The sequence below is a fragment of the Acanthisitta chloris genome, unplaced genomic scaffold (assembly GCF_000695815.1).
Source record: "Acanthisitta chloris isolate BGI_N310 unplaced genomic scaffold, ASM69581v1 Scaffold44302, whole genome shotgun sequence".
Taxonomy (NCBI): domain Eukaryota; kingdom Metazoa; phylum Chordata; class Aves; order Passeriformes; family Acanthisittidae; genus Acanthisitta; species Acanthisitta chloris.
Genome location: NW_008662962.1, coordinates 1 through 12,482, shown reverse-complemented (window position 1 = coordinate 12,482; position 12,482 = coordinate 1). Strand labels below are relative to the sequence as shown.

Genomic DNA, 12,482 nt, shown 5'->3' with positions numbered 1-12,482 from the left:
CCCTAAAATTCTGTGATTCTATGATACTGTACCTTCCCCCACCACACACACTGGACAGTTAAGTTTCTGCCTCAGAAATGCCCAAGGTGAAGGAGAGGGACATACTGCACTGTGCATGAACGTTGCCAGCTGTCACCACAGTGTAGCTCTAGTCTTGGCATTTTAGATGCTCTGAGAGCCTTTGAGGATGGTGTATTTGAACATCTGCAATGCAGTAACATTGTTTTCAGTCTCATCGTTCCTATAAGTGACTGAACTCTCCTGGATTTGTCCCTTTATGTGTTTCCCACAGGGTTACTGTCTTAATGCAAGCAACCAGGTTATCTGGGTTTATTTTTTTTGTCAGAACATCAAATCATAGATCTTAGCTGCTGGAACATCTAGTTTTGTGTAAAAGAACATGAGCAGGAGTCTGCCAGCTTCAACTGGGAAGCAGTGAGCATGTGTTCAGAGAAGTATTGGATTGTTTGGTTCATTTAGGAGATACTGATCAAATGATTGTGGAAAAGGGTTAATTAATCTAAAGTGACTAAAGAAGGCAAGGCTTGACAACACTTGAATCTCTTACGAACAGGAATGATGGCACCGAGTTTGGTGGGTCTATTTATCAGAAGGTTAATGATAAGACTGAGACATCAGTCAATCTTGCATGGACTGCTGGCAGTAACAACACACGTTTCGGTATTGCTGCAAAGTACCAACTGGATGAGAAGACTTCTGTTGTGGTAAGAATTTTGTTAGAGAAATTAGTAATTTCAAGTTCCTTTAAATACTGAAAACTGATGTTACTAAGTAGTTGCTTTAATTAGTTACTGAGAAAATACGTTAGGTGGCAAACCGTGGTTCAGATTTCAGTCGGGACCTCACAGGTCACACTTAGGAAATGATGAAAAAAATCAGCCTAAAGCATAATTTTGTGAACTAGCCCTGCAAAATGTGTTTCAAAAGGCAATGAAATGATGCAGTGTCCTTTTAATTCTCTAATCCCATAATGTAAACCTATATTACAGTTACAACAGTGGAGGTTCAGCTGAGCTTAGAGCAGTCTAACAATCAGTTAACCCTTGAAAGTCAGCTGATGTATGTGTATGTTCAAACCCTAAGAGCTGAAGTAGCAAGCATTTGCTGTGTTTCAAAACAAAAATTAGTTCCAGGACAATTCAGCCAAAATTAAAGATGAGAAACATTCTTGTCATGCAAAAAGGGGTTTGCATATTCATGTATTTATTGCTCATTAGAAGAAAAATAAAAAAATCACTCCTGAGTGATGTGAACAAAACATTTGTTGGCTCTGAGGGACTGTACTAAGTAGCTCTTTAAGGGATACAAAGACAATGCTGGGGACAGTGAAGAACAGGGTGGCACTTTGTGTGGGCATAAGCGTCACCATGGGGGGGGGGAAGATTGCTTAAGCTGGAAATTGAGGAGAAAAGACTGGAGCATGTTTGAGGTTAGGCTGCAACTAGCTGAGGAGAGTTAATGCATAAGCCACGTTCTCAGGGCACTGGGACAATTCTGTCTGAATATTTATACACAGTGTATAAATACTGTGGTTTCTTTTTTTCTGTAGGCTAAAGTGAACAATGCCAGCCTCATTGGAGTTGGTTACACTCACGCCCTCCGACCCGGTACGTAAGCCTCGCTGGTTGCAGCAAGTAGCATTAAGTACTACCCTCTGGATTACTTTACAGTCGTCCTTTGAACAGAACAGATGAACAATTAGCTAGAAGTCTTACACAGGCTTAGAGAAGTAAAGGATGCATATATACAGAAGTTTCTACAGCAACTAAGACACATTAGTGAGGTGAAGTACATGAGGGAGGGCAATGTACCAGGGATCCCAGTGAATGATGGGTTTCATGACTTGATTTTCTAGGTATAAAGCTGACCCTCTCAGGCTTGATTGATGGCAAGAATTTCAGTGCTGGAGGTCACAAAATTGGGCTGGGATTTGAGCTGGAAGCTTAACTCAGCTTAAAAGAAAACTGGTGATGCTCTGGAAGATGAAGGAAAACTGTACCCAGTGTGTTTTGGCCTTAATTTTACTCTGAAATTTGAAGAAGTGTGAACTTTCTACTCTTCCAAAGAATGATTTTAATCCAATGCTGAAGTCCAGAGAGTGCCAGCACATCAGAGGGAGACAGCTGAAGGTATGCATGGAAGTTACGATGTTTGTGCCACATTTCACTTCAGTTTCCTGTATTTTAAATCTGTTCCTAAAAAAACCAGAAGAAAATCCAGCTTCTCCCGGTTATTGTACTGCGTTTTGCATGTCCTACATGTCACAGCCTTTTAAAAAAGGTCGTCTGTCCTGTAGTGGAAAATTTGGGTTTACATCAGAATGAAATAAATTGGCCACGGTTAGAACCTAAGGTTGGTGTGTCTTAGCTTTTCTGAACCTTATTGAGAGACATGTTCCAGCTAGCTGTTCTTTTTTCCTTTTGGTGCCACTTTAAGCATGGTTCATACATAATCTGCAAATGCTTTGTTAAGCTGTACCTGTACACTAAAGCTTTCCTGCTCTGTAGTTTCTAGGATAAAATCCTTACACCTCTTGTGTTTTAGACACAGTGAAAGCAGCTTTTTCATTCAAATGTTAGAGGGTATCAAAAAGAACAAACCAAAAGGCTACACATGTTTTAGATAATTTCATTCCTGTATAGGAAACAAGTATTAGGTAAGTACAGCCATTACCTTTAAAGAAAAAAATGTGCAAATCAGTGAAGTTAAGAAAGTAAGTTCACAGTTCAAGTATATTAGGAAGGTGACATCTACCAGTGACTGGGCACATGTTGCCATTGTTCACCAGAAAAAGCCTAAAAGGCAGCAAAACATCCACAGGTGAGGCCTTAAGGGAAGCTATATCAGGACAGAGATGAAGAGTATCTGCTGTCTTAAGGCACAATTAAGAATGTTTTCCAAGCAGTTAGAACAGGCATTTCCTACTGTATCTCTGAAAAATGTGTCTGAGAGGTGGATACTGAAAAGCTACGCCACGTGTATCACACAAGCAGTAGGCGACGGTAGGAAGAGGCAGTTGATCTTCCCTCCTTGGGGGCAGCAGCTTTTCACAGCTGGCTTCCCAAAGTAGCATGTCTTCAGAGGTGACCAAACTGATTTTACATCTGGGTTTGTTCTGGACTGTTTGCTTCTTCTACCTGAAGTTGCAGCCAGCTCCAGTCTAGAGCCTAAAGAATAAACAGAACTTACAGAGTTCAAGACCAGCTTACAGCTGAGCTTTCTCCAGAACAGACCTAAAAAACTTTCCATGAACAAGCTGGTCAATATAATTTCATGATGAACCATCTGACTGCTGTAAAGGAAACCCTTAAGTTACTTACATTCTCTAATATTTTGCACTTTGTAATATTCATTAAATAAGCATCTCTGCCCACCCCTATAAGTGCCACCAGACCATCTCACATTTAAGAGTGCAGTTTTGAAGCCATGAGCTTCCCCAGTCCATTTACAGCAGAATGAATATATTACCATGAAGCTCTGTTCCTGATCCTTCATTGTGTCATGCATCACGTTTTCTAGCTGGCTACAAAGTTTCTGTGTTTCCAGCAGTAAGTCCTCACTGAAAGGGACAATTATTGCACCATTATTTTCTATGCCAGTTTAAGGAGATAGTGCCTCCACCTTTAAGAACTATTTCTGGCAGGTATGCTGCAGAGCACTGAAATCAGTCAGGTCATTAGCTTGTGATTCATAGTGCAACTGGGAAAGTTGGTGCCAGTCCCAGATTTACTGGGACAGGGGAAAAGAAATGTGATCCAAGTTAAGAGTTGGGTTCTTGTTACTGTTAATAGAGGAAAAGATGTGAAATAGGATTGAGCAACATGCAAATAAACAAATCAAGGCCTGTCATTCCAAGTGGTGACCCAGTTAATGTAAGCAAGCCAGAACTCCACAGACTTGGTTACAAGTCTTCCCTTAATGTGCTACATCTCAGCTACCATCACCCTACATGATAGTGCTTCAGGAGTTCCTGCTGGCAGTGTACTGCAGGTGAGCCCAACCACTCCAGATAAACACATTTCATCATTGAGGCAGGGGGAAGTGAAGATAGATACACATACCCCTGTTTTCCATAAGGAAGATTTGCAAGCCCCAGGAAGTCCAACTACTGCGTAAAGATTGCTGACAATGCAAGCTGAACACAAAGTGGCAGGACAGGAGAAAGCCTGTGTGCCGTTATTCTACAGAGCTGGCAGTGCTGGCAGTAGCAGCTACAGAGCTCCAGACTTGCACCCTACCTTTTTCTTACAGATTCTGACAAATTGTAGGTTCCAGAAGGGACCTGCAGCAGCAGCTGACCAGGGCTACCAAGCCGTGATGCATTCATGCTCTCTGGACTGCCAGTAACAGGACCACGGACTTTACTCTTGAAGAAAACACAGAATATTCAGATTGCTATTATTGCCATTCATTTTCAAGCAACCAGGAGAATGAGACAACCTGAAACTTGTCTTTAATGCTAATTCAAAATAGCAAAGCTAAGAACCACAGAGCATACTTAACTTGATGTTATTTCAGCAGGCTGTGCTACAAACAGTATTTTCAGGTTAAAGTGGAGCTTTACTTACACAAGCAATTTTCAGCAAATTCCACAGTTCTTTCTGTCGCTTCTCCTGAAGCCTAACAACTGTTTCCTCATCTTCACTCATCAGATTCATCACCTTCTCCACTCTGGGGAACAATTCCAATGCCTTCTGCTTGCAAACTACAGTTTTACTATTAAAGAAGTACAAAGTAGTAAGATCACACACAGGTCACTGCAGTAGAGGAACACTTCTGAAGTTCCTCATTGCCTGTAACACTGCAAGATCATATTAGCTGTATGCATTGGGTTTCAAACCTTCTCTTGCTGAAAGAGAAAATGCTTTCTCTGAACCCTCAACAAAATCTACAAAGCTCACCTGAGCTGAGCATAAATCACTCGAACTTTTTTTTCAAAGGTCTGGATTGCCTGCAGGAGCAGTCGCACTATTTCCTGGCTGTCACCACTTGTTCTCTGATCTGGAATGACAGTCAGAGTATTACACACAAAGGTAAGGCTTGTAGGACAGAGTAAGAAGACTCTTAGTGGCTTGTTTCCACTGCTGCTTCAAATCGTGAAACATCCCAGGTTCAGGGCATGCAAGTTTGAGTGGGATAAAGTGCGACAGATTTTAGCCACCTTTTTCAGCATTTTGAGAACGGGAAAGCAGAGCTGGGATTGTATAGCTGCTCAGAGGAGCAGCCATGTCTTTCATTCTTCCTACACTGAAGCAGCAGCCTGCTCTGAGAAGAGCTCCAAGACCTCAGAAAGTACCAAGAAACCAAGGCTGGCCTAGTTTAAAACTGACTCCCTACTCCCAAAAATGGCATGTCCAGTAGAGACCATGTGCGGCTAGTGTATGAGCAGGCCTAGAATGCAGAGAAAGTTCTCAGTGCTCACTACCACATCTCCAAAGTTACTATCCACACAAAGCAAGGGGACTGTGAGCTAAAATGCCTTTTACCTCTTGGCTTCTCTCTCAGTCTCCGGTACAGCTCTCTGGCTTGTTCTTCTCTAGAAGACAGAGAAAACAAAGGACTTCTCAAGAACTAAAATTAAGAACAAATAGTTTGAGAATTTCAAATCTTTTTTGTCCCAGTCTGCCATTTCAGCCTGAAGACAGATGAGTCAAACACTGTCTTTAGTATTAAAATCGTCCCAGTTCCCCATAATTTGGGCTGAAGAATTAACCCTTTCATTGTCCTGTACTGAGTAAGCTTAGCTAGACATACTCCTGCATTTGAAGTCCAAGGTAGTTCAACTCACAAATCCTCCAGTGTTCCTCCTTGTTTACGCCCTAAGGGGCTTCTCTGCAGGTCCACAATATCTGTCTGCAGGGCCATCATCCTCTTCACTAGCTCATCTACATCATCCTCCTAAAAGCAGGACAGAATGTAAGCAAAAGGACAGTCTGAGAGTCACTACACATTCCTCACCCACATTTCCAAACCCATCAGTAGGATATAAACAGCAGCCGTGGCCAAAGACAAATGAGAATGAGTAATAGCAGTTCAAAGAATTTAGCTTGGTGCTCTGCGATGACAACTTCAAGAATTTTTTGGTAAAAACTCTGACCTGTGACAAAGAGCTATTGAAGGGTAAGACTGTAGTAAATGTACTGCTAGTTCCCAGGCCATCATTCTTCCTTTTCCTTGGCTATTCCAGGCCTCTTACCCAAGCTATCACTGCTTTTCCACTTTTCCCTCAACAACCAACCACATCCACTCTTGGCACCCCAAATTCACACAGAACATGCATCAAGAATGGGAAGCTCTTGCCTTTTCAAAACTCAAGACTTAAAATTTTTGTGTTCAATGATCTAATATCCCATTCAGTTTAACCTATGATCCACATTCTCTTTTCACCTACCCAGGATTGGGTTAGCAGGACACTTGAGTGCAACCACTACAAAAATCTCCTCTTGCATTCTCCCTTTTTGTCCTAAGCCTTACACACAGAATGAGCTTCATAAAGTACTAGTAATGAACAAGAATGGTACTACCCAAAGTAAGGCAACATGAAATCTGCAATCAGTCCAGACACAAGGAGGTACAACGAAGGAAAAAAGGGTGGGGGAAAAAAAAGATACTAAAACCAAGCATCTTTGTCCTTAGGATAAGCAGTTAGATTTAGGAACATACCCGCCCACAGAGCTCCACAGCTTGTTCCATCTCTTTCCAGGCAAACAGCAGCTTCTCAGAAGCTATTGGAATGAAACAAAAGAGAGTGCTTTTCTCAGGTTCCTAGAGGAAGAGGTAGATATTTTGTGGGGATAAGAGGCATAAAAGGACCTGTTTGCCAGATGCTATACTCACTAATTCCAAATTCAATCTGCTCTTTATACTTTTCCAGATCAATCTGGATGCTTGTCTTAAAGAAATCCAGTTTTGCTTTCAGCTGCTGAGAAAGGGAGGCCATAGAATTCTTCATCTTTGAGAGGGTGCTATTGTATCGCAAGAGATTCATCCTGCATGGACAAGAAGGTCCTATTAGCCTCCCAAACTAAAAACGCGGACTTCTACTTACACCCAGAGTAGATACTTCAGAGTGCAGCAGTGAGTACAAACACAGTTGTGCCAGATGACTAACTCTCAGCTTTTCATTAATCGTTTACAGCTCCACTCATGGTCTTCCCCATTCCAACAGGGTCCCATTTCTGTCCTTCCCTTTCACCAGAGCACAGAGCTAAATATTCTAGAGAATCTGCTGCCGTACATGGCTGCTCGCTGCCCCTGCTGGAGCCGGTTACAGTCCTCTTTCAGCATCCGGATCGTGTGCCAGATCTGACCCCACACTTTACGCAGCTGGAAAAAGTGGAGATTCTTCTTTGGATCCTGAACTGGAAACAGAGGAGGGGGAAGAGGAGGAAGGGAAACATACACATCAACATGAAGCCTAAAGGTAGTGTTTACACATGACAAAACACACCAAAGCATTACTTCTTTGAGGGGCATGTTACCTCCTGCAAAGCCTAGAGTTGGCTAACCCCTATGCAATTCCCCCAGTGTATCAAAATCAAATACTGCCTTTCTTCACTTCTTTTGGTAAACTGAATGAATGCTATGCCAGTCCATTTTACTGCTTCTTCAGTCCCAAACTGCAAAAGCTCTCTCTACTCTTTGTACATGATACAGAACACAGGCAGCCCCCTCAACACAGACCACGTCTCACATTCACGCTAGAGAAAAGTCCTTACGGATGCAGTCAACACTTTCTGGATGAGGACGCAAAGCCACCTGAGCCTCATAGGAAACTTTCTTGTTATTGAAGAGGAAGAGGAGGCCTGTGTCTGCAGCTGCAGTATCATTCACCTGCAGAAGACAAAAGACCTAACTAGGTTCTCTGAGAAAAAGCAAGTCTCAGTAACACCATCAACAGAATGTTCCTCCTCAGCCAAACATGGAACACTAAAGGCAATAGGGCGCCTATGTTGCAAGGGCTGTTAGGTCTGTGTGGTTACTACGACAAAAGCCTGCCACAACAGCAGGGAGTGCTGTGATCCTGAGGTGAGAGCCTGCGGATTCACTCAACAGCAACAAAGGGAGTACCCAGACTTACCTTGCTGTCAGCTATATGTTTAGTGGCCAACTTCTGAGAAAACAAGGCGAGTCCAGCTTCCTGTAGTAGCTCCTGGTCCTGTTCTGGGATTCCCGTATCTGACTGGATCCTGGCCTTCACACTCTGCAGAGTCTCCTCCTCTGTCACAGGGTAGGTATGCACAGTTCCCGTAACCATGTTCAAAACATGAAGCAACTACAAGAAGAGTAGCATAGCATGAGAAAGGCTGAAGAGACATTGGTCATGTTTGAGCACAGGTGCCAGGACTGAGATGCTGGCCACCAACAAACTATTCAAATCACTTGGGGGGCTCAAGACTCTATGAGATTCTGTGCCACTCCTCCTCTTCCTAGGCCTATGACTCCACCCTCTCTCTCATGGGCTACAGGCAACTGCTCTCTGGAAAACTTTTCAGGGTAATACAGACCCATTGCTCACCTTCAAGTTCAAAATGTCATCCAAAGCTTTGAAACACCCATTGGGTCCATATGTAGGATCTGTACCTCTCTGACGTGGGTGCCACATTAACATGAGCTGCAGCCACTTCTCCAGCCTCCCAGACAAAACACTGAATGATCAAAACCAGAAGGGGATCAGAAGAAGCAAGAGTGCATTGGCCTGGTCTCTGCAGAAGGACAAACAACTTCCCCCGTCTCCCCATAACATTCCACCCCTCCCCATCACAGATGCAGTGTTTAGAAGGCAGAAACCAAGACTCACCACTGCACAGGTCTGACAAGCGACACAAGTACTGTCTGTGTCATGTGCTCAATTTATTCACAAATAAACATAGTAAGGCATATAATATAAACCTGGTCCTTTTGCAGAAGAATCAGTTTATCCCAACACAGCAATTTCTAGTCCTCACCTGTTTAAGTTGTTTGGGCAGGGCAAACTGCTAGAAAATTTGACTTCTCCAGATAAGTCTTCTGAAACAACAATATCCAGCTCACTCTTCTGACGCACTTTTGTATGCCTAATTCAAGCAAGTACAATGGTGAAATAATCACCTGCCTTTCCCAGCCTGCATGTTAGTTTCATAGTATGTTAGTTAAAGAGTTGGAATGGACCGTAAGGATCATCCACCCTCAACACCTCCCACCAAACCAGGCTGCCCAAGGCTTTATTCAACCTGGCTTTGAACACTGCTAGAGTGCCCTCTGTGGGCAACCTGTGCTACAGTTTACATATATGAGACAAAGCCACTCATCTCTTTAGTAGGATCTTAAAGCTATTCTTGACAGATGCCACTTTAGTTTCTGTTTCCTGTCCTGCAGGAGTCAGTCCTTATCCCACAGAACAAGTATCAGGAATGCTGAACTTGCTTAGATAGGTCAAACTCCTGTAAATGGACTGTCTCCATATGGGCAAGGAACATAGGGGTATCATCCTAAGAATCACGGGACCACACTTCTACCTCCTGTAAACAGGACAGTTGCATTGCATACACTGTTGTCACCTGCCTCCAGCTCACTCACCACTGCACTGGCTGCCAGTTGGGTAGAAATGGTCGGAAGCCTGTGATGCACTCAAAGGCCAGTGTGCCAAAGCTCCAGTAATCCACCGTCACCGTGTACTTCTGCTGTTCCAGCAGCTCTGGAGCCTGAGGCAGTTTACACACATGAGATGCAGCCACCCACCTCTTAGCTCTGGCTCTTAACAGCTCATTAACATTTGTACAAAAGATTAAAGATGGTACTGAACACTGCCTCTCAGTTACAAGCACTCCTGCTTCTTATTTATAGTAGACATAGCTAGCAGATACTGTGAAAAGCCAGTGACAGCAAAAAACGTCACCTTTGCTAGCTATGGCACCCCAAACACACCCCATACTAGCAGAAATACTTCATTCCAGCCCAAAGCTTGATAACAGCTAAGTCTATCCCACTACAAAGCAGTAGCTGCTCTTCTAGCTGAATTCCTTCCTTACCAAGTACTGCAGAGTCCCAACAAAAGATGTGCATAGGCTACCCTGATCCAGCTCCTTAGCATAGCCAAGGTCAATGATTTTGTGTATTAACTGAAACACACAACAGAGAATAAAGCACATCATACAGCAGAAATGGTTCAGTTCTTCAAAGGTCTGCAGGAAAGGTGACAATGAAGAGGTGGAAGCAGAAATGGGAGGCTACTGCAGATTCCTAAAAATGCAACATATGTATAGTTGTCACAGGTTTGACACACACTTAGCAGTAAAGTCTCCGAGCGCTTTCGCATCTTTGATCAATCAGCACAGTCTGGTTCTTTCCTTAATAGTTCAAAGTCAAAACGTCACGTGTTAACAGATGTCTAATACAATCTCTCAGCTGCACACAGAATACTTCATCTGACACAGTGACTTGAGACAACTGTTATCCTGGGTTGAGTGCTCTTGCAGAGCAACCACGTAACTGCATGAAGCACATGCATGTTCCTCTTACACTTAATTGCTGTGCAAGTAAAGACACCCGGTTCCTGCTTACCCTTTGCTCTCCTTGCTGCAGCACAATGTTCTCTGGTTTCAAGTCCCTGTGGATAATCCTGTTCTCATGAAGGTACCTGAGAGCAGAAGCTGAGACATAGAAAAAGCGACTTGTAAGAGCATAACTAACAGTAACTAGCATAAGCTCAGGAAGGATTCAGTTCTACCCAGTATAAAGATGGCTTTTGGGTCAAATCCTGTACAATCAAACATCCAATGGAACACCAAGTGTAAGAGGTAAAGTCAGCATCAAACATCTATAGACACCAACTGAATCTTCTCTCCGGGTCTTCCCTCACATCCTTCATGTAAATTGTAGCAACACTATCTGGTATCCAGTCAGCAGGGACCTCCCCAGCCCTCTGATAGATGATCAAGATCATAAAAGGTCAGCTGAAATCATTAAGGTCACTGCTGCACTGTAGAGCAGATTCAGCACTAAAAGGAGCTTCCATAGGTCAGGCAACTGAAGGTACTGCCACCACTTACCAATATCTGATAACAAGATGAGAATAGCTTCTTCCCGCAAGCCACAGCAATTCTCCAGCTGATTCAGGTACTGCACATGAACAACACAGAATGTAGTTTTTCCCTCCACCATCCTAAGTGAGGCTCAAAGTTACACAAACTCAGGGATGTAAGAAGTTTCACTAACAGCAATTAAATTCTCTAGAGGCACAAAACTACAGATTGTGACCTCTGGTAGCAGCAACTACAGCTTCAGGCCTTGGCCTAATCAATGGGAAGATAAAAGAGCAGGTGAAAGAAGCCCATGTCATCCCACTCTCATCTTTCTACTTGCTCCACCCTTCTTAGCCATTTCCCCTATGCCTGGCAGTGTCAGCTCAAACCTCTGGTCTAAGCTCTGGGTTTTATTTATGAGCGGATTATAGCAAAAGTTAGAAAAACCTTAGGATTAGAATTATCGTGTGTTAATTTTTTTTCTATGACAGACAGGAATTAATTGCTTCCAGGAAGGGTACAGCCTACAGTTGTACCCTATCCAATGATGGTCTTGGCCATACTCACACCCTGTTGCACATCCCTCACACATGCCCTCATCCTTTATGTGCTAACTCCTCACATCGTCACTTGCAGCCAAATACAGAAAGTTTTACAAAGCACTGAAGTCTTCAAAAGCTGATCATAGTGTCAAGGACCAACCCACCAACATCTGTTGATGCCATGACTAGAATTAGGAAGCATCAGGATAAGAAAACCAAGGTTTCATGGGAAAACTTCAATAGAAAACCCAGGATAAGGGAACCTACTGGGAAGCCTGAGTGGGACTGTTTGTTAGGAACTATCATGACAGGACAAGGTGTCATGGGGATAAATTAAAAGAGGGGAAATTTAGATCAAATATTAGGAAGCCTTTTTTTACTATGAGGGTGGTGAGACACTGGCACAGGTTGCCCAGGGAGGCTGTGGCTGCCTCAACCCTGGCAGTGTTCAAAGCCAGGTTGAACGAAGCCTTCAGCAACCTGGTCTGGTGAGAGGTGTCCCTGCCCAGGGCAGGGGGTTGAGACTAGATGATCTTCCATTCCAACCTCTTTATATTCTATGACTTTATAATAAGATGAGCATTGAGTCACCATCCCAGGGACCTCACCTTGCGGAGGTCTCCGCCTTGGCAGTACTCCATGGCCAGCAACGGTAAGTCATTTGGTGCAAGCTTCTGCATCCCTTCAGGGACGTCACGGGCAGCAACCACATTGGGATGGTTCAGCCTGAGAAATGAAAACTGGCCGACTACACACGATGTTCTGCAACTGCTAGACAGTTTCGCATGCTCGCGGTCATTGTTCCAAGTCCGACACGGTCACTAACCCTTTCAGAAACCGACCTCGTGGATTCTCACAGTCTGCCCCGGGGAGGTCTGGCCCTGCCGGGAGCGGCGCACAGCGGCCAACGGCCTCT

General features: G+C 43.7%; 2 protein-coding genes across 2 annotated transcripts; one reads left to right on the top strand and one right to left on the bottom strand.

The window, feature by feature from the left end:
- Nucleotides 1-574: 574 nt before the first annotated feature.
- VDAC3 (voltage-dependent anion channel 3) lies at nucleotides 575-2,368 on the top strand (the record flags this gene model as incomplete). Its single annotated transcript, XM_009070791.1, has 3 exons — nucleotides 575-725; nucleotides 1,571-1,628; nucleotides 1,877-2,368. Coding segments are annotated over 3 exons (301 nt in total), but the record flags the coding sequence as incomplete, so codon positions are not given.
- A 511-nt stretch (nucleotides 2,369-2,879) lies between these two features.
- IKBKB (inhibitor of kappa light polypeptide gene enhancer in B-cells, kinase beta) lies at nucleotides 2,880-12,292 on the bottom strand (the record flags this gene model as incomplete). The annotated part of the gene is made up of 19 exons (XM_009070790.1): nucleotides 2,880-3,188; nucleotides 3,490-3,580; nucleotides 4,260-4,387; nucleotides 4,590-4,737; nucleotides 4,923-5,022; nucleotides 5,508-5,557; nucleotides 5,810-5,919; nucleotides 6,685-6,746; nucleotides 6,859-7,010; nucleotides 7,259-7,382; nucleotides 7,740-7,854; nucleotides 8,102-8,296; nucleotides 8,540-8,669; nucleotides 8,970-9,077; nucleotides 9,580-9,704; nucleotides 10,032-10,121; nucleotides 10,564-10,652; nucleotides 11,052-11,121; nucleotides 12,175-12,292. Coding segments are annotated over 19 exons (2,074 nt in total), but the record flags the coding sequence as incomplete, so codon positions are not given.
- Between the last annotated feature and the right edge of the window lie 190 nt (nucleotides 12,293-12,482).